This window comes from Arachis hypogaea, chromosome 6 (genome assembly GCF_003086295.3).
Source record: "Arachis hypogaea cultivar Tifrunner chromosome 6, arahy.Tifrunner.gnm2.J5K5, whole genome shotgun sequence".
Lineage (NCBI taxonomy): Eukaryota > Viridiplantae > Streptophyta > Magnoliopsida > Fabales > Fabaceae > Arachis > Arachis hypogaea.
In genome coordinates, this window is record NC_092041.1 from 18,690,636 (window position 1) to 18,711,792 (window position 21,157).

Consider the following 21,157-nt stretch of genomic DNA (forward strand, 5'->3'; position numbering starts at 1 on the left):
TTTAAAAAAACTATCAAATTCAAAAAGCGCAAATCCAATTCCAATTCTGGGTTCCTAATTGTATCATTGACGTCGCCATGAACAACGATGATGGGGTGCTGTCAATCCCATTGAAGAAGACTGATCCGGTGGAGCTGTACCTGCCGTTACGTAAGTTGGTAGCCTCAAAATATTCGGAGAGCGATGCACAAAAATTTGAAAGCGTTTTCGAAACCCTAAACAAATGCCGCAGGGACATGGTGGAGCGTAGAGCAGACCTCTCCCTTCCCATGCAACGTGACTGCCTCATCCATTACTTCAAATGCCTTTCCATGGTTGAGCCACTCTTCACCTCTATCTCTTCCGACGCCGACCCCATCGTCTTTGTCTGGTACGACGCCTTCAAACCTGACCATAAAGATGGGGTCTCCTCACAGAGCAACGACATCCAATTGGAGAAGGCCGCTGTTGTCTTCAACCTCGGAGCCATCTACAGCCAGATTGCTGCCTCTTGCGACCGTACCACCGCCCTTGGCCGTCACCTTGCAATCGAAGCCTTCAAAGTTGCCGCCAATTTCTTCCGCAAACTCGGGCAGGTTTTTGCCAAGGACGTGGTCTCCGCCACCCTCGATTTAACTCTCCTCTTCGCCGATTTTCTGCACCTCCTCTTCTCCACTCAGGCTTCCGAGCTCGAATTACACGAACTCCTCAACAAAAACGACGCCAGTTACGCTTTCCAACAACACCGATGTGCCCTAGCGTTTATATCGGTCAGTCTTCACTCTTGATTGATGATTTTACACTTATTTTTCATTCTAATGATGATGAATTGATGATGATGATGATGATGATGTAGGTTTATGAGCTTCATCGTAGAGCGTATGCAACGATAAGGAATGATTCGGCTGCACGGAAACATTTGCGCTCTTTTGACCGGACCTGGTTAACTCGTTTTTACCAGAAGGTGGCATTCTTATACGCGGAGGCTCGTCAGAGGGAATCATCCATCCTACCCCAATCCGAGCGACCTCATGTTTATTCAAGGGTCGAATCTTGTGCTCTTGATCATGATGCAGAATGTGTCACTGAGATATTAGTTAGAGGGATTTGCTCGAGGAAAACCCAGCTATACGACATACAAACCCGAATGTACGTTGACCTCATCCTCTCCGAGTACAATCCTTTCAAGATTATGAAGGATGGAAAGTTGGTGGCTTACCCATGGGATATGCCTCCTCCTTATCCAACAGATTCGTTTTCTTCTTCGTCCTTGTCGGATATTCTTGGATTCCTTCCTTTGAAGAAGACTGACCCTTGAATCTCTATGAGCCCTGCGCAGTTACTTTGTCCTCAAATACTCTGAGAGCGTGGCAAACAGAGTAGAAGGCCTTCTCCAAATGCTACACAAATTGCGCAATGAGATGCTGCGTGATGACCTTTCGCTACCCCTTCGCCGTGACTGCCTCATCCTTTATTTGAAATACCTTTGCATGATTGAGCCTTTCTTCCCTATGAATGCCTCACCCAACCCACCTATCTTTGTTTGGTACGATGCCATCATCCCTCATCAGCACTCTTCTCAGCATAACATCCATTTGGAGAAGGCCTCTGTTCTCTTCAACCTCGGATCCCTCTGCACCCGCATTGCTCTCTCCTGCGATCTCACCACCATCCATGGCCTTCGCCTTGCCATGGACGCCTTAAATGATGCTTCACGTTGTCTCTCTCGACTGACCGCGTGCGAGTCTGGCCTGGCATCTGGCACGACTGACTTGTCAGAATTCTACATCAATATGATAATCCGTCAGTTTCCCTACTTGAAATCGAAGTTTCCTCGTCCCCAATCTGTTGAATCATCCTCATCATCACCTAGATATCCTGTATGTATAATCATCTACCTTTTCAGTTGATCTTTTCTTAGTACAATTGATTGATGTCCATCTTGATTTGTTAAATTGTTTGATTGAGATGATGCAGGCCTTCTCAGCTTATAATCCGGTCAAATATGAGCTTTTTGCTTATGATCCAAGTGATGTCACTGAACAATTTCTTTTGGGATATTGTAAGGGTTACTCCATGGTTCAAGAGGTATCTGAAGGACGATTGCCATGGGAAACACCACCATGCTTGGACCTTCTCTCTGAGGTTAGCCCTGTCAAGATTAAGGATGGAAATCTTGTGGCTAATGCAACCTTAGAGGCACCAAATTCAGCATTGGAGAACATGAGCTTGCAGGAGACGACACTACAGTAACATTACCGTTGAGAAAAGCTTTAGGACTTAACTTTTTTACTTTGTTGGTTGATGCTACAACTTTGATCTCCTAGTTATTGCGGGTTATTGTTGCATATCCGTAAACTGAACTTATTCAGTGTTTCCAATTTCCATCAATGCCTAGGAATTTTAAACAAGCAAATAATATTGTTTCATTTAGAATGAACTTCTGCTTTGGAAAGATGTGAATGAACTTGTTTCCTCTTCAGAAAAGGATATCATCGACCAACTATATGTGAGCATGTTATGATGCCATTGCTTGGTTCTAAGTATGTTGGTGCTGGAGTATGTATCACATAAATGTAATTGTTGCTCCAGCATTGTTTGTTTCATTGTGTAGTTTTTGTTTCTTTCAGTACTATATTCTGACTAATTTTACTGTTGAAAAAAATGGGTTTTGCTAGTAATAAGAGTTTCTATGATACTGTGGTTAATTATGGCATGAGAAAGTTAATGATTAGGGATATCTTAATACAGTGCTTTGATATTTTGTTAGGTGCATGTTTTGGTGTCTAGGAAATTCCTTGAATTAATTGAAAAGATTGTTTTATTAGCCAACGTCCTGTGTGGCGAGTCAATGCTGCCCAGATTGATAAACAATGTGATTTTGGTCTTTTTATGTCTGATCATTCTGTGTTCTCTCATGGTACTGGATTTTTTTTCTCCCCTATTTCGGTTAATTTGTTGAAAAGAAAAAAAAAATTTAAGTATTAGAATTTAGAACAATATAACATTATCTTGCTGAGAAGACATTTGTACATAGGCTTATTACCAATTTGAAATTCTGTTCCTTGTTTTCATTTCAGATAGCCAAGGATCGAAGCCCTGCATTTCTGTTTCCATTATGTTCATATATTATTATTCTTAGGTTCAATCTTTTCCCACTAATCTAGCTGCTTTTACATTTTTCGCCCCTTGTTTTACCCTGCTTGTAACAATTTAAACTACTTTTTAAAAAATCAGCCCAAATGGGGATTTCTTCCTCAATCTAGATTTCTATCTGAAGAGTAACTCGATTTGAAATGCATCAAGCTCTGAAGTTGCATCAAGGCGCAGTATAGCACACAAAAGTTAACTTTTCATGGTGATTTAGGACTCAATGCTATTTCCTTTTTTTTGGTTTTAAGTTAAAAATATGCTTGCAGATATCAGAGCTAAGTCAATACAATCCACTTGATCTATTCTTGGGATCTAAAGAGAGGATTCGTAAGGCTACCAAGGATCTCTTTATTACTCCTCAGAACAATTTTCGTGTATTTTTGAATGGCTTTCTCATACTCGGAGGACTGGGAGGTGGCACAAGGAAAACAGATTCGCACATGGCTCAAGCATTTGAGGAAAGGCTGTAGTCTGTCGTTGATGCCGATAAAGAGTCCTTGATCAGCTCCTTGAGGTTCAGAAGTTCGACAATTTCGACATAGAAGGAGCCATCCATGCATATTATAACATTATTTCTCAATATGCATGGCATGTACAGAATTGAATGAAGAGCAGGCAAAACGGTACAAGTCTTTTCATTCGGCTTCATTGGATGAAAGTTTGAGAATTGTGAAGAACTACCTTATAGCAAAGGACAAAGGAGGATTCGTCATCTATATACAATAACATATATCTTGAGTCAACTAACCAAGCCGTTGATTTTAAGGTAAACAGCACTTTACATTTGTCATTCTTGGTTTAATTTTTTACTATTCTGAATTCATTTGATCCCTCCCCCCCCCCCCCCCCCCCCCCTCCTATCTAAAGAAAAAGGCAAAAATAATTTACAACTACATAAAACTATAAAAGTACATTAATTCTGTTATTTATATGTTCATATATGGAAAATGATTAAAGTTATGCTTGACATTGAATACTTAGTTTAGTTGTGATTTGCTCTTTGTTTAGGTGTATTTTATCGATCTTGATTTGAAGCGATTGAATAAAATGGAAGAATATTATGAGTTAGATAAGAAAATAGTGAGCTGTTATGAACAAAGTATGAACATGGATCATCAAGAAAGAAACGAAGTTATCAACAAAATGGATCAAGAAGTAACAAATGTGCAGGGAACTTCTTGAGACAGCATATTGAGGTTTCAATAACTTCAGTTTGATGATGATGTTCTTCCTCCTCACTTAATGTTGTTGTAATACTATAATCCAAAAATGAAGGTCAAAACTATTTGTAATTTGAGTTTCTACTTTCGATTTTTTGCTTTTTAATTTATTTTCCATGGATTATTAATTATTATTGGAATTTAATTTTAACACGCTATAGTATAAATAAATTTTATGTGCATCTAGTTACATATCGTCGTATTAGTGCTTGTTTGAGCACCATTAAATCGATAAAAAAATATTTTTTTCAATAAAAAAGGATCATTTTTTTTAGTTATTAGTGTGTTTGACAAATTTTTAATAGTAAAAGTAAAAACACTAAAAATATAAAAAAAATAAAAACATATTTTTTGAGAAGCTACAATTTATATCTTTTTTAAAAAAAGTTGTTTTTTACATAATAAATAAACAAAAAAATATATTTATCTTATTTTACTCAAACATAATTTATAAATAAAAATATATTTTTATATGAAAGATTTAAATATAAAATTATTTTTATTTTTGTAAAAGATTTTTTTTAAAAATATCATTTAAATTTTTTTTTAAAAAAAATGGTACCCAAACAAATTCTTAGTAAAAGTAACCATTTTTATAATTTAACATAATTATTTAAAAGAACGAATATAATTGAACGATTATATAAAATGATTTGTATATCAAAATTAATTGTTATCAATTATATAAAATGATTTGTATATCAAAATTAATTCTTATTATTGTCTCATGAAATTTTATGTTTCATCTATTAGAGTTAGAAGTACAATTTGTAAGGATTAGTAAGAGAAATATTTGCTTGTTAAACTGAGGCAAACTCTTTTTAATTAATTGAGATGAATGATTTTCTCTCCTTTTATTAACTATAATTACAGAAATCATAAAATAATCTTGATTTTTATATTAATGTGCAAGCAAAAATGTTTTAAGAGATAAATGATTGAAAAATATAAAAACATTAATTTTTATGTGTACAAAATAAAAATTGTTACGGTCTGGCCCAAAGGGAACTTGGGTCGACCCGACCCATAAACTACCCGATCTGAACGGTCGGATGACGTATTCATAACCGGCCCGAACACGTGTCCAGGACAGCTGGCCGCCACAGCTGTACAGGGAACTTCGAGGAAGGTGGGTTCTGCTCTCGTGGGACCCACATCTGACATAGTATATAAGGGGAGGGTCCTACCCCTCCCCCAAGGTACGTCATACATTCAACCTAACCTATTTCTCGCCTGCACACTAATTGACTAGAGCGTCGGAGTGTCTTTGTAGGTGACACCCCCACCATCCACAACGAGAGCTTGGCTACTCGGCAGATCCGATCCCAGCACAATTGCGAGCGAAGCATTCCCGCCTCCTTAAATCTCCACCCGAACCGTCCGGTAACCGCCCAACCGAACATTGGCGCCGTCTGTAGGGACGCCTAAATGGACGTCGTGCCGGGCTTTGGAAACCAAGGCCGAACAGCTGGTGCAGAGGGGGCAGCCTCTGTCGCCTCACCAGGAGGGCGACGAAGGTCCCCCCGACAACGCACTGAACCACGCACAAGGACGCGAGAGACGCGACCCTTCGGAGGAACTGGCGGTGATAGCGCCAGAATAATGCAGGAGCTACGCCATAGGGTCCAGAACCTGGAACGACAACTAGCCGATCAGGAGCATGATCGACGAACCACCGATCCTAGCTACTCCCCGTCCCCTGAAAGCCGGGAGAGAGATTCCCACCGGAGTCGCCCCAGGCACGCCTCCGCTTCCAGAACGGAAGCGGAAAGCACCCGAGAAGATTCGCCCATCCCGAGAAGACGAAATGACACAATCATCTACTCCCGAGGCAAGGAAAAGCGCCCCACGGAACGAGATCGCGAGGACGGAGAAGGGAGGCCTGTGAGGACACGGGGCCCCGTGATAATAGGTGCCACCTTGTTCCATCGGTCCATCCTCGAGGTCCGGTTGTCGAAGCACTTCGACAAACCAATGGACATGAGGTACGATGGAACCCAAGACCCTCTGGAACACTGATGAGCGGATAATTTGTACGCTTTTTGGCATTGTTTTTAGTATGTTTTTAGTATGATCTAGTTAGTTTTTAGTATATTTTTATTAGTTTTTAGTTAAAATTCACTTTTCTGGACTTTACTATGAGTTTGTGTGTTTTTCTGTGATTTCAGGTATTTTCTGGCTGAAATTGAGGGACCTGAGCAAAAATCTGATTCAGAGACTGAAAAGGACTGCAGATGCTGTTGGATTCTGACCTCCCTGCACTCGAAGTGGATTTTCTGGAGTTACAGAAGCCCAATTGGCGCGCTCTCAACGGCGTTGGAAAGTAGACATCCTGGGCTTTCCAGCAATATATGATAGTCCATACTTTGCCTAAGATTTGATGGCCCAAACCGGCGTTCAAAGTCACCCTCAGAAATCCCAGCGTTAAACGCCGGAACTGGCACCAAAATGGGAGTTAAACGCCCAAACTGGCATAAAAGCTGGCGTTTAACTCCAAGAAGAGTCTCTACACGAAAATGCTTCATTGCTCAGCCCAAACACACACCAAGTGGGCCCGGAAGTGGATTTTTATGTATTTTACTCATCTCTGTACACCCTAGGCTACTAGTTTTCTATAAGTAGGACCTTTTACTATTGTATTGAGACATCTGGGTAGCTATCTTCATTTTATGCTATCTTAGATCATTGGGAGGCTGGCCATTCGGCCATGCCTAGACCTTGTTCTTATGTATTTTCAACGGTGGAGTTTCTACACACCATAGATTAAGGTGTGGAGCTCTGCTGTACCTCGAGTATTAATGCAATTACTATTGTTCTTCTATTCAATTCCGCTTGTTCTTGTTCTAAGATATCACTTGTTCTTCAACTTGATGAATGTGATGATCCGTGACACTCATCATCATTCTCACCTATGAACGTGTGACTGACAACCACCTCCGTTCTACCTTCGATTGGGTGAATATCTCTTGGATTCTTTAACCGGAATCTTCGTGGTATAGGCTAGAACTGATGGCGGCATTCAAGAGAATCCGGAAGGTCTAACCTTGTCTGTGGTATTCTGAGTAGGATTCAATGATTGAATGACTGTGACGTGCTTCAAACTCCTGAGGGCGGGGCGTTAGTGACAGACGCAAAAGAATCACTGGATTCTATTCCGGCCTGATCGAGAACCGACAGATGGATAGCCGTGCCGTGACAGGGTGCGTTGAACATTTCCACTGAGAGGATGGGAGGTAGCCACTGACAACGGTGAAACCCTTGCTTAAGCTTGCCATGGAAAGGAGGAAGAAGGATTGGATGAAGACAGTAGGAGAGCAGAGAGACGGAAGGGAAGTCATCTTCATACGCTTATCTGAAATTCCTACCAATGAATTACATAAGTATCTCTATCTTTATCTTTATGTTTTATGCGTTTATCACCATACCCATTTGAGTTTGCCTGACTAGGATTTACAAGGTGACCATAGCTTGCTTCATACCAACAATCTCTGTGGGATCGACCCTTACTCGCGTAAGGTTTATTACTTGGACGACCCAGTACACTTGCTGGTTAGTTGTGCGAAGTTGTGTTTATGCCATGGTATTGAACACCAAGTTTTTGGATTCATTACCGGGGATTATTTGATTTGTGAAAAGTATTGATCACAATTTCGTGCACCAAGTTTTAAGCGCCGTTGCCGGGGATTGTTCGAGTGTTTCAAGGTGATGTTCTTATCATCACCAAAGCTGATTGATTTTCATCAATTTAGCTCTTGAATGCAATGTCCTGCTGAAGCTTGTTTAGCCATGTCTAATTTCTTTAGACTAAAGCTTTAGACTAACATTGCATGATTCCTGGAATTCTCATTAAGAATTTTGATACCTCTATTTTCTTTTTCCACTTAATTTTCGAAAAAAATCCAAAAAAATTTCTTGTTTGAGTCTAGTGTCTCATTTTAAGTTTGGTGTCAATTGCATGCATTCATTCATGTGTCCTAAGTGATTTTCAAAGTTATTCTTGATGATCTACTTGCTCTGATCTTTGAATTCTATTGACTTGAGTGTTTCGTGTGTCTCATATGCATTCTCATTTTGTTAGTGTTAGTAGTACAAACTGCTAAGTTTGGTGTCTTGCATGCATTGTTATTTGATTTTAGTTGCATTTTGATTATTAAAAATCCAAAAATATTTTTAATTTGTGTCTTCTCAAGTCAATAATACAGAGAATTGAAGATTCAAAACATACAGCAGAGGAATTGCACAGAAAAAGCTGGGCGTTCAAAACGCCCAGTGAAGAAGGACAGACTGGCGTTTAAACGCCAGCCAGGGTACCTGGTTGGGCGTTTAACGCCCAAAAGGGTATAGTTTTGGGCGTTAAACGCCAGAATGTGCACCATTCTGGGCGTTTAACGCCAGGATGGCATAAGAGGGAAGATTCTGTTTTTTTATGCAATTTTTTTTCAAGTTTTCAAAGTTTTTCAAAATCAAATCTTTTTCAAATCATATCTTTTCAATCATATGTTTTCAAAATCAATTTCTTTCTATTTTTAAAAATACTTGCTATCAATTAATGATTTGATTCAACATTTCAAGTATGTTGCCTTTTCTGTTGAGAAAGGTTTAATGTTTGAATCATATCTTTTCTTGATAGCCAAGTCATTAATTTTCAAAATCAAATCTTTTTAAAATGTTTTTCAAATCATATCTTCTCAATCACATCTTTTTAAAACTAATCATATCTTCTTAACCACATCTTTTTCAAAATAGTTTTCAATCAAATCTTTTTGATTTCTAATTTCAAAATCTTTTTCAAAAATCACTTGATTTCTTTTCCACTTTCATTTTCAAAAATCAATTAGTGTTTTTCAAAAATGTTTTCAAAATCTTTTACTTAATTTTCGAAAATTACTTCCCTTCTTCTCACATCCTTCTATTTATGGACTAACACTATTCCTTAATGCAAAATTCGAACTCCATCTTCTTTGATAAGTTCGAATTTTCTACTTCTGTCTTCTACTTTTCTTTTCCTCTAACACCTAAAGGAATCTCTATACTGTGACATAGAAGATTCCACATTTTCTTGTTCCCTTCTCTTTCTTATGAGCAGGAGCAAGGACAAAAGCATTCTTGTTGAGGCTGATCCTGAACCTGAAAGGACCTTGAAGAGAAAGCTAAGAGAAGCCAAAGCACAACTCTCTGTAGAGGACCTAACAGAAATCTTCAAAGAAGAAGAACCTATGGCAGCCGAAAACAACAACAATGCCAACAATGCAAGGAAGGTGCTGGGTGACTTTACTGCACCTACTCCCAACTTCTATGGGAGAAGCATCTCTATCCCTGCCATTGGAGCAAACAACTTTGAGCTTAAGCCTCAATTAGTTTCTCTAATGCAACAGAATTGCAAGTTCCATGGACTTCCATTGGAAGATCCTCATCAGTTTTTAGCTGAGTTCTTGTAAATCTGTGACACTGTCAAGACTAATGGGGTTGACCCTGAGGTCTACAGACTTATGCTATTCCCTTTTGCTGTAAGAGACAGAGCTAGGACATGGTCGGACTCACAATCTAAAGAAAGCCTGGACTCTTGGGAAAAGCTAGTCAATGCCTTCTTGGCAAAGTTCTTTCCACCTCAAAAATTGAGTAAGCTTAGAGTGGAAGTCCAAACCTTCAGACAGAAGGAAGGAGAATCCCTCTATGAAGCTTGGGAAAGATACAAACAATTAATCAGAAAGTGTCCTTCTGATATGCTTTCTGAATGGAGCATCATAGGTATTTTCTATGATGGTCTCTTTGAACTGTCCAAGATGTCTTTGGATAGCTCTGCTGGAGGATCTCTTCATCTGAAGAAAACGCCTACAGAAGCTCAAGAGCTGATTGAAATGGTTGCAAATAACCAATTCATGTACACTTCTGAAAGAAATCCTGTGAACAATGGGACTAGTCAGAAGAAAGGAGTTCTTGAGATTGACACTCTGAATGCCTTATTGGCTCAGAACAAAATATTGACCCAACAAGTCAATATGATTTCTCAAAGTCTGTCTGGAATGCAAAATGCACCAAGCAGTACTAAGGAAGCTTCATCTGAGGAAGAAGCTTATGATCCTGAGAACCCTTCAATGGAAGAGGTGAATTACATGGGAGAATCCTATGGAAGCACCTATAATCCTTCATGGAGAAATCATCCAAATTTCTCATGGAAGGATCAACAGAGACCTCAACAAGGTTTCAACAACAATAATGGTGGAAGAAACAGGTTTAGCAATACCAAGCCTTTTCCATCATCTTCTCAGCAACAGACAGAGAGTTCTAAGCAGAATACCTCTGACTTAGCAACCATGGTCTCTGATCTAATCAAAACCACTCAAAGTTTCATGACTGAAACAAGGTCCTCCATTAGAAACTTGGAGGCACAAGTGGGTCAGCTGAGCAAGAAAATTACTGAACCCCCCTAGTACTCTTCCAAGCAATACAGAAGAAAATCCAAAAGGAGAGTGCAAGGCCATCAACATGGCCGAATTTTGGGAGGGAGGAGAGGCAGTGAACGCCACTGAGGAAGACCTCAATGGACGTCCACTGGCCTCCAATGAGTTCCCCAATAAGGAACCATGGGAATCTGAGGCTCAAAATGAGACCATAGAGATTCCATTGGACTTACTTCTGCCATTCATGAGCTCTGATGAGTATTCTTCCTCTGAAGAGGATGAGTATATCACTGAAGAGCAAGTTGCTAAATACCTTGGAGCAATCATGAAGCTAAATGACAAGTTATTTGGAAATGAGACTTGGGAGGATGAACCCCCTTTGCTCACCAAGGAACTAGATGACTTGTCTAGGCAGAAACTGCCTCAAAAGAGACAGGATCCTGGGAAGTTTTCAATACCTTGTACCATAGGCACCATGACCTTCAAGAAGGCCTTGTGTGACTTAGGGTCAAGTGTAAACCTCATGCCTCTCTCTGTAATGGAGAAGTTAGGGATCTCTGAGGTGCAAGCTGCAAAAATCTCACTAGAGATGGCAGACAATTCAAGAAAACAAGCCTATGGACTTGTAGAGGATGTTCTGGTTAAAGTTGAAGACCATTACATCCCCACTGATTTCATAGTCCTAGAGACTGGGAAGTGCATGGATGAATCCATCATCCTTGGCAGACCCTTCCTAGCCACAGCAAGGGCTGTGATTGATGTTGATAGAGGAGAGTTGATCATTCAAGTGAATGAAGAATCCTTTGTGTTTAAGGCTCAAGGATATCCCTTTGTCATCATGGAGAGAAAGCATGAAGAGCTTCTCTCAAAACAGAGCCAAACAGAGCCCCCACAGTCAAACTCTAAGTTTGGTGTTGGGAGGCCACAACCAAACTCTAAGTTTGGTGTTGAACCCCCACATTCAAACTCTAAGTTTGGTGTTGGGAGGTTCCAACATGGCTCTGAGCATTTCTGAGGCTCCATGAGAGCCCACTGTCAAGCTACTGACATTAAAGAAGCGCTTGTTGGGAGGCAACCCAATATTATATTTTGACTATTTTCCTTTGTTATTTTATGTCTTTTGTAGGTTGATGATCATGAGAAGTCACAAAATCAATAAAAAAAGCAAAAACAGAATGAAAAACAGAAAGAAAAACAGCACACCCTGGAGGAAGAACCCACTGGCGTTTAAACGCTAGTGAGGCTAGCTGTTGGGCGTTTAACGCCCAGTCTGGCACCATTCTGGGCGTTTAACGCCAGAAAGGGGCACCAGACTGGCGTTAAACGCCAGAAAAGGGCAAGAAGCTGGCGTTAAACGCCAGAAATGGGCACCAGCCCGGCGTTTAACGCCAGAAATGGCTAAAAACGCAATTTTGCTTGCCATTTGGTGCAGGGATAACTTTTCCTTGACACCTCAGGATCTGTGGACCCCACAGGATCCCCACCTACCCTACCACTCTCTCTCTCTTCTTCCCCATCCACCAATCACCTCAATACCTCTTCCCCAAAAACCTTTCACCTATCAAATCCCATCTTTCTCTTCACCACTCACATCCATCCTTCATAAAACCCCACCTACCTAACCCTCCTTCACTCCTTCATTTTCACACAACCTAAACACCACTTCTCCCCCCTTTGGCCGAACACAACGCCATTCCCTTCTTCCTTATTTCTTCTTCTTCTACTCTCTTCTTTCTTCTTTTGCTCGAGGACGAGCAAACCTTTTAAGTTTGGTGTGGTAAAAGCATTGCTTTTTGTTTTTCCATAACCATTTATGGCATCCAAGGCCGGAGAAACCTCTAGAAAGAGGAAAGGGAAGGCAAAAGCTTCCACCTCCGAGTCATGGGAGATGGAAAGATTCATCTCAAGGGTGCATCAAGACTACTTCTATGAAGTTGTGGCCTTGAAGAAGGTGATCCCCGAGGTCCCTTTTTCACTCAAAAAGGGTGAATATCCGGAGATCCGACATGAGATTTGAAGAAGAGGTTGGGAAGTTCTTACCAACCCCATTCAACAAGTCGGAATCTTAATGGTTCAAGAGTTCTATGCCAATGCATGGATCACCAAGAACCATGATCAAAGTGTGAACCCGGATCCAAAGAATTATCTTACTATGGTTCGGGGGAAATACTTGGATTTTAGTCCGGAAAGTGTAAGGTTGGCATTCAATTTGCCCATGATGCAAGGAGATGAACATCCTTACACTAGAAGGGTCAACTTTGATCAAAGGTTGGACCAAGTCCTCACAGTCATATGTGAAGAGGGCGCCCAATGGAAGAGAGATTCAAGAGGAAAGCCGGTTCAATTGAGAAGGCATGACCTCAAACCCGTGGCTAGAGGATGGTTGGAGTTTATCCAACGCTCAATCATTCCCACTAGCAACCGGTCCGAAGTTACTATAGACCGGGCTATCATGATTCATAGCATCATGATTGGAGAAGAAATAGAAGTTCATGAGGTTATAACTCAAGAGCTTTATAAGGTGGCGGACAAGTCCTCTACCTTGGCAAGGTCAGCCTTCCCTCATCTCATTTGTCACCTCTGTTATTCAGTTGGAGTTGACATAGAGGGAGACACCCCTATTGATGAGGACAAGCCCATCACTAAGAAGAGGATGGAGCACACAAGAGACCCCACTCATCATGAGATCCCTGAGATGCCTCAAGGGATGCACTTTCCTCCACAAAACTATTGGGAGCAACTAAACACCTCCCTAGGAGAATTAAGTTCCAACATGGGACAACTAAGGGTGGAGCATCAAGAACACTCCATCATCCTCCATGAAATTAGAGAAGATCAAAGAATCATGAGAGAGGAGCAACAAAGACAAGGAAGAGATATTGAGGAGCTCAAGCACTCCATAGGACCTTCAAGAGGAAGAAAGAGCCGCCATCACTAAGGTGGACCCGTTCCTTAATTTCCTTGTTCTTTATTTTTCTGTTTTTCGAAAATTATGCTTATGTTTATCTATGTTTGTGTCTTGTGATCATTAGTGTCTTAGTGTCTATGCCTTAAAGTTATGAATGTCCTATGAATCCATCACCTTTCTTGAATAAAAAAAACGTGCTTAATTGAAAAAGATAAGAATTGCATGAATTTTAAATTTTATAACAGTTTAATTATTTTGATGTGGTGGCATTACTTTTGTCTTCTGAATGTATGCTTAAACAGTGCATATGTCTTTTGAATTTGTGGTTCATGAATATTGGCTCTTGAAAGAATGATGAAAAAGGAGACATGTTACTGAGGATCTGAAAAATCATAAAAATGATTCTTGAAGCAAGAAAAAGCAATGGAAAAAAAATTTCGAAAAAAAAGAAAAAAAAAGAGAAGAAAGAAAGAAATAAAGTTGTGTTCCAAGGCAAAAAGAGTGTGCTTAAGAACCCTGGACACCTCTAATTGGGGACTCTAGCAAAGCTGAGTCACAATCTGAAAAGGTTCACCCAATTATGTGTCTGTGGCATGTATGTATCCGGTGGTAATACTGGAAGACAGAGTGCTTTGGGCCACGGCCAAGACTCAATAAGTAGCTATGTTCAAGAATCATCATACTTAACTAGGAGAATCAATAACACTATCTGGATTCTAAGTTCCTAAAGAAGCCAACCATTCTGAATTTCAAAGGATAGAGTGAGATGCCAAAACTGTTCAGAGACAAAAAGCTAAAAGCCCCGCTCATCTAATTAATACTGATCTTCATAGATGTTTTTGGAATTCATTGCATATTCTCTTCTTTTTATCCTATTTTGATTTTCAGTTGCTTGGGGACAAGCAACAATTTAAGTTTGGTGTTGTGATGAGCGGATAATTTGTACGCTTTTTGGCATTATTTTTAGTATGTTTTTAGTATGATCTAGTTAGTTTTTAGTATATTTTTATTAGTTTTTAGTTAAAATTTACTTTTCTGGACTTTACTATGAGTTTGTGTGTTTTTCTGTGATTTCAGGTATTTTCTGGCTGAAATTGAGGGACCTGAGCAAAAATCTGATTCAGAGACTGAAAAGGACTGCAGATGCTGTTGGATTCTGACCTCCCTGCACTCGAAGTGGATTTTCTGGAGCTACAGAAGCCCAATTGGCGCGCTCTCAACGGCGTTGGAAAGTAGACATTCTGGGCTTTCCAGCAATATATGATAGTCCATACTTTGTTCAAGATTTGATGGCCCAAACCAGCGTTCAAAGTCACCCTCAGAAATCCCAGCGTTAAAAGCCGGAACTGGCACCAAAATGGGAGTTAAACGCCCAAACTGGCATAAAAGCTGGCGTTTAACCAAGAAGAGTCTCTACACAAAAATGCTTTATTGCTCAGCCCAAGCACACACCAAGTGGGCCCGGAAGTGGATTTTTATGTCTTTTACTCATCTCTGTACACCCTAGGCTACTAGTTTTCTATAAGTAGGACCTTTTACTATTGTATTGAGACATCTGGGTAGCTATCTTCATTTTATGCTATCTTAGATCATTGGGAGGCTGGCCATTCGGCCATGCCTAGACCTTGTTCTTATGTATTTTCAACGGTGGAGTTTCTACACACCATAGATTAAGGTGTGGAGCTCTACTGTACCTCGAGTTTTAATGCAATTACTATTGTTCTTCTATTCAATTCCGCTTGTTCTTGTTCTAAGATATCACTTGTTCTTCAACTTGATGAATGTGATGATCCGTGACACTCATCATCATTCTCACCTATGAACGTGTGACTGACAACCACCTCCGTTCTACCTTCGATTGGGTGAATATCTCTTGGATTCTTTAACCGGAATCTTCGTGGTATAGGCTAGAACTGATGGCGGCATTCAAGAGAATCCGGAAGGTCTAACCTTGTTTGTGGTATTCTGAGTAGGATTCAATGATTGAATGACTGTGACGTGCTTCAAACTCCTGAGGGCGGGGCGTTAGTGACAGACGCAAAAGAATCACTGGATTCTATTCCGGCCTGATCGAGAACCGACAGATGGATAGCCGTGCCGTGACAGGGTGCGTTGAACATTTCCACTGAGAGGATGGGAGGTAGCCACTGACAACGGTGAAACCCTTGCTTAAGCTTGCCATGGAAAGGAGGAAGAAGGATTGGATGAAGACAGTAGGAGAGCAGAGAGACGGAAGGGAAGTCATCTTCATACGCTTATCTGAAATTCCTACCAATGAATTACATAAGTATCTCTATCTTTATCTTTATGTTTTATGCGTTTATCACCATACCCATTTGAGTTTGCCTGACTAAGATTTACAAGGTGACCATAGCTTGCTTCATACCAACAATCTCTGTGGGATCGACCCTTACTCGCGTAAGGTTTATTACTTGGACGACCCAGTACACTTGCTGGTTAGTTGTGCGAAGTTGTGTTTATGCCATGGTATTGAACACCAAGTTTTTGGATTCATTACCGGGGATTATTTGATTTGTGAAAAGTATTGATCACAATTTCGTGCACCAAACACCTCACGGCCTTCGAGGCTAGAATGAATCTGGAGGGAGTAGGAGACGAGGCGAGGTGCCGGGCCTTCCCGGTCACCTTGGCAGGACCTGCGATCCGATGGTTTAACGGCCTCCCGCAGGGATCCATCTATGGGTTTTCGGACATCAGCCGTGCCTTCTTAGCTCAATTCACAACACGAATAGCAAAGGCAAAGCACCCGATCAACTTGCTCGGGATAACCCAAAGGCCCGGGGAGCTGACCAGAAAATACCTGGACCGGTTCAACGACGAATGCTTAGAAATTGACGGCCTAACCAACTCGGTGGCCAGCCTCTGTCTGACGAACGGCCTCCTCAACGAGGACTTCCGAAAACACCTCACCACGAAACCGGTTTGGACGATGCACGAGATCCAAACGGTAGCTAAGGAATACATAAATGACGAGGAAGTCAGCCAGGTCGTGGCTGCCAATAAACGACACTCCGGCTACAATCAACCTAGGCAACAAAGTAACGGAGAGAGACAGAAAGAGCAAGCCAGAGAGGGAGGGCCGAGCAAGGCACCCAGACCGTTTTCCCAGATCGGAAAATTCACCAATTACACTCCACTCACTCTCCCCATCATGGAAGTTTACCAGCAAATAGCCGAGAAAGAAATCTTGTCGAAGCCCCGACCACTCAAGGACCGTACGGGGGGAACAAGAGCCTCTACTGTGACTACCACAAGGGCTATGGGCACCAAACACAGGACTGCTTTGACCTGAAGGATGCACTAGAGCAAGCAATAAGGGACGGTAAACTAACAAAATTCTCCCATCTTATAAGGGAGCCGAGGAGGCGACATCGCGACCAAGACGAGGAAGGCAAGACCCGGTTGGCAAAGCAGCGACAAGAGCCAGAAGACAAAGACCACGGTCTCACCGTGATAAACGTAGTAACCGCCAAAAACACCGCACCAAGGTCGAGATCGGCGCACAAGAAAGACGCCAAGGTCCTGGCGGTCTCCTCCTCGTCGATGCGAAGCTCTAAGAAGCCCCCATCTATCTCTTTCGGCCCGGAAGATTAGTGGTTCGACGAGGCCCCTGAAAATCCACCCATGGTCATCACGGCCAGAGTGGGAACTGGCCTCGTCAAACGAATCCTTGTCGACACGGGGGAAGACTTGAACATTATGTTTCGCAACGTGTTCGACGCACTGGGGTTAAGGGACGCCGACCTATCGACTCATCAGCACGGGGTCATCGGATTAGGCGACCACTTTATCAAGCCAGATGGATTGATATCCCTGCCGATTTCCGTGGGACAGGCCCAAGGCCGAAGATCGGCAATGGCTGAGTTCGTGGTTCTCCGAGATTCCACGGCCTACAACATCATCTTGGGAAGGAAGACGATTAACGATGTTGAAGCGATAATCAACACAAAGCTACTAGTCATGAAGTTTGTTACCGACGACGGATCTATAGGGTCCATTAGGGGAGATCTAGAGACGGCGGTCGCTTGCGACAACGCCAGCCTCTCCTTAAGGAAGAAATCTAAAGAGGCGTCGGGGGTGTTCCTAGCTGACCTAGACGCCAGGGTAGACAACAAGTCCAGACCAGAACTGGAGGGGGACCTGGAAAAGTTCAGGGTCGGTGACACAGAGGAAAAGTTCACGTTTGTCAATAGAAACCTTCCACACGAATTGAAGGAGCCTCTGGTAGAAATGATCAGGGCCAATGGGGATTTATTCGCCTGGAAACTGGCCGACATGCCGGGCATAGACACCGAAGTCATGTCACACCACCTGGCCGTCAAATCAGAAGCACGCCCGGTAGCCCAGCGGAGAAGAAAGATGTCGCGGGAGAGGGCGGAGGAGGTGGCCAGGCAGACGGCCAGCCTTCTAGAAGCAGGTTTCATACGGGAACTAGACTACTCGACCTGGCTCTCGAATGTAGTTCTGGTAAAAAAGCACAGCGGCAAATGGAGAATGTGCGTAGGCTACTCCGACCTCAACAAGGCATGCCCTAAAGATTGTTCCCCCTCCCTAACATAGACGCACTCGTCGACGCGGTGGCGGGCTACCGGTATCTGAGCTTCATGGATGCCTACTCCAGCTACAATCAGATACCGATGCACCGACCCGACGAGGACAAGACATCATTTATAACGCCTGGGGGAACCTTCTATTACAAGGTGATGCCATTCGGCCTAAAAAATGCAGGGGCAACATACCAAAGGCTGATGAACAAAATATTTTGCAACCTCATAGGCAAGACAGTGGAAGTCTATGTAGACGACATCCTCGCGAAAACTACGTGACCCGACGACCTCCTGAATGACCTGGCAAATGTATTCACGTCTCTCCGACAACACGATATGAGGCTCAATCCCCTCAAATGTGCCTTCGCCATGGAAGCTGGAAAGTTTATAGGGTTCATGATAACCCAAAGGGGGGTAGAAGCTAACCCTGAGAAATGCCAAGTGATACTCCAGATGAAGAGCCCGGGTTGTATCAAGGACGTCCAGAGATTGGCAGGACGACTCACCTCATTATCCCGTTTTCTCGGAGCTTCGGCAACAAAAGCCCTACCCTTCTTTAACCTCATGAGGAAAAGGATAGCATTTGAATTGACGCCCGCATGCGAGGAAGCTTTTAGACACTTCAAGGAAATCCTGGCGACACCTCCTATGCTCGGAAAGCCAAAGGCCGGGGAGCCGTTATACCTATACCTCGCCATAACAGGAGAAGCCCTGGCTGCGGTTTTGGTACGAGAAGAAGGAAGGGCTCAATAGCCAGTCTATTTCGTGAGCAGAGCCCTAAAGCCGCAGAACTAAGGTACATCAAACTGGAAAAGCTAGCTCTGGCACTCTTGACCTCTTCGTGGAGGTTAAAACAATACTTCCAAGGTCACCAGATTGTCGTAAGGACGGACCAAGGAATCCGACAAGTGCTCCAAAAACCCGATTTGGGGGGAAGGATGATGACTTGGTCCATTGAACTTTCCCAATATGACATATGGTACGAACCCCGGCAAGCAATCAAGGCACAAGCGATGGCTGACTTCTTGGTAGAAGTGACGAGGAATCCAACCGAAGAGACGGACACACGGTGGAAGCTCCACGTGGACGGAGCCTCCAATCAGACGTCCAGGGGCGCCGTGATCATCCTGGAAAGCCCAGCTGGGGTCGTATATGAACAGTCGATCAAGTTCAAATTTCCCATCTCGAACAACCAAGCAGAATACAAAGCCCTCATAGGGGGCTTAGCCCTAGCAATGGAAGTTGGAGCGACAAGGTTGGAAATATGCAGCGATTCACAAGTAGTCACCTCCCAAGTAAACGGGAGCAACCAAGCCAGAGACTCACTATTACAAGAGTACTTGGAGAAAGTCAAGGATTTGAGCCAGAAGTTTGAGGAGGTCACGATCCACCATGTTCCAAGAGAAAGGAACACATGGGCAGATATCCTATCAAAACTGGCTAGCATGAAACCGGGAGAAGGTAACCGATCTCTCATCCAAGGTATGGTGAGGGAGCCGGCGGTCACTCTACACCTGTCAAGGCTAAGCCTCTCATGGTTGGACCCCATCACAGCTTCTTAGAAAACGGCAAACTCCCCGACGACGAAAAAGATGTTAAGAAACTGAGAAGGGAAGCAGCCAAGTACACGATCATCCAGGGTCAGCTGTTTAGAAAAGGACTCAACCAGCCCCTATTGAAATGCCTACACCCTGACCAAACGGACTACGTCCTCAGGGAAGTCCATGAAGGGTGTTGCGGCCATCATATAGGGGGCAAAGCCCTAGCAAGAAAATTAATCCGAGCTGGATACTATTGGCCATCAATGATGGCAGACTCTAAAGAATTCGTTAGAAAGTGCGTCAAGTGTCAAGAGAACGCCAATTTCCACAAGGCACCGGCCTCCGAGCTAAGCTTGTTAACGTCTTCCCGGCCATTCTCTCAATGGGGAGTCGACCTCTTGGGGCCCTTATCGGTTGGTCCTGGACAAGTCAAGTACCTCATAGTCGCCATTGACTACTACACCAAATGGATAGAGGTCGAGCCGCTGGCCAGCATATCCTCATCCAATTGCAGGAAGTTCATGTGGAGGCAAGTGATAACACGGTTCAGCATCCCGGAGATCGTTATCTCGGACAACGGGACACAATTTACCAACAAAAAGTTCACGGAGTTCCTCACTGGCCTGGGTATAAGACAAAAGTTCTCCTCAGTTGAGCACCCCCAAACAAACGGACAGGTTGAGTCCGCAAACAAGATCATCCTGTTAGGAATTAAGAAGCGGCTGTATGATAAAAAAGGTGCTTGGGCCGACGAGCTCGCCTCGGTCCTCTGGTCCTACCGTACAACCGAACAGTCATCTACTGGAGAAACTCCCTTTCGACTAACATATGGGCTAAACGCTGTAATACCCGTGGAGATCGGGGAGCCGAGCCCACGACTACTTTTGAAGGGAGTGGAGGAAGCTGTGGAGAAGGACCTAATAGACGAAGTCAGAGAGATGACCCACTTGACGGAAACAGCACTGAAGCAAAGAATGACCCTGCGCTATAACACCAAAGTACTCAGAAGAGAGTTTGAACCAAACGACCTCGTCTTAAGGCGCAACGACATCGGCTTACCGACCTCGGGAGAGGGCAAACTGACGGCAAACTGGGAAGGTCCCTACAGAGTTAAAGAGGTGATCGGCAAAGGCGCTTTCAAGTTGGAAAGCCTCAATGGTAAAGAGATCCCAAGAACGTGGAACGCGAGCAACTTAAGAAGGTTCTACTCCTAGTGCGCGTGACGGTTTACCGACCAAACGAGCTAAGTAGTCAATCCATGAAATTGTACTTTTCACTATAGCTTATAGACCTTTTGTGCAATTACCGACTAACATATACTTGTCAAAAGTTTTGTTTGTTTACTTTTTTTGAACAACCCATTTCGCAAATGAACTCCACACGACGC

The 21,157-nt window shown here is 42.8% G+C and overlaps 4 protein-coding genes, 1 non-coding gene and 1 pseudogene across 5 annotated transcripts; 5 read left to right on the forward strand and 1 right to left on the reverse strand.

The window, feature by feature from the left end:
- On the forward strand, positions 1-2,522 carry LOC112696357 (vacuolar-sorting protein BRO1-like). The gene is made up of 3 exons (XM_025749088.3): positions 1-749; positions 836-1,859; positions 1,957-2,522. The coding sequence occupies exons 1-2, from the start codon at positions 78-80 to the stop codon at positions 1,295-1,297; spliced, it is 1,134 nt and encodes a 377-aa protein (XP_025604873.1). The 5' UTR covers positions 1-77; the 3' UTR covers positions 1,298-1,859; positions 1,957-2,522.
- On the forward strand, positions 1,377-4,444 carry LOC140173631 (uncharacterized; annotated as a pseudogene).
- Positions 4,445-9,973: 5,529 nt separating this feature from the next.
- LOC112699808 (small nucleolar RNA R71) lies at positions 9,974-10,081 on the reverse strand. Its single transcript, XR_003152746.1, has one exon. It is a non-coding gene; the product is annotated as a small nucleolar RNA R71 (small nucleolar RNA).
- A 6,173-nt stretch (positions 10,082-16,254) lies between these two features.
- LOC112805405 (uncharacterized) lies at positions 16,255-16,974 on the forward strand. Its single transcript, XM_025847794.1, has one exon. The coding sequence runs from the start codon at positions 16,255-16,257 to the stop codon at positions 16,972-16,974; it is 720 nt and encodes a 239-aa protein (XP_025703579.1).
- A 407-nt stretch (positions 16,975-17,381) lies between these two features.
- LOC140173632 (uncharacterized) lies at positions 17,382-18,242 on the forward strand. The gene has a single exon (XM_072198127.1). It carries the CDS (start codon positions 17,382-17,384, stop codon positions 18,240-18,242), a length of 861 nt encoding a protein of 286 aa, XP_072054228.1.
- Positions 18,243-19,242: 1,000 nt separating this feature from the next.
- On the forward strand, positions 19,243-19,791 carry LOC140173633 (uncharacterized). The gene has a single exon (XM_072198128.1). It carries the CDS (start codon positions 19,243-19,245, stop codon positions 19,789-19,791), a length of 549 nt encoding a protein of 182 aa, XP_072054229.1.
- Positions 19,792-21,157: the final 1,366 nt, after the last annotated feature.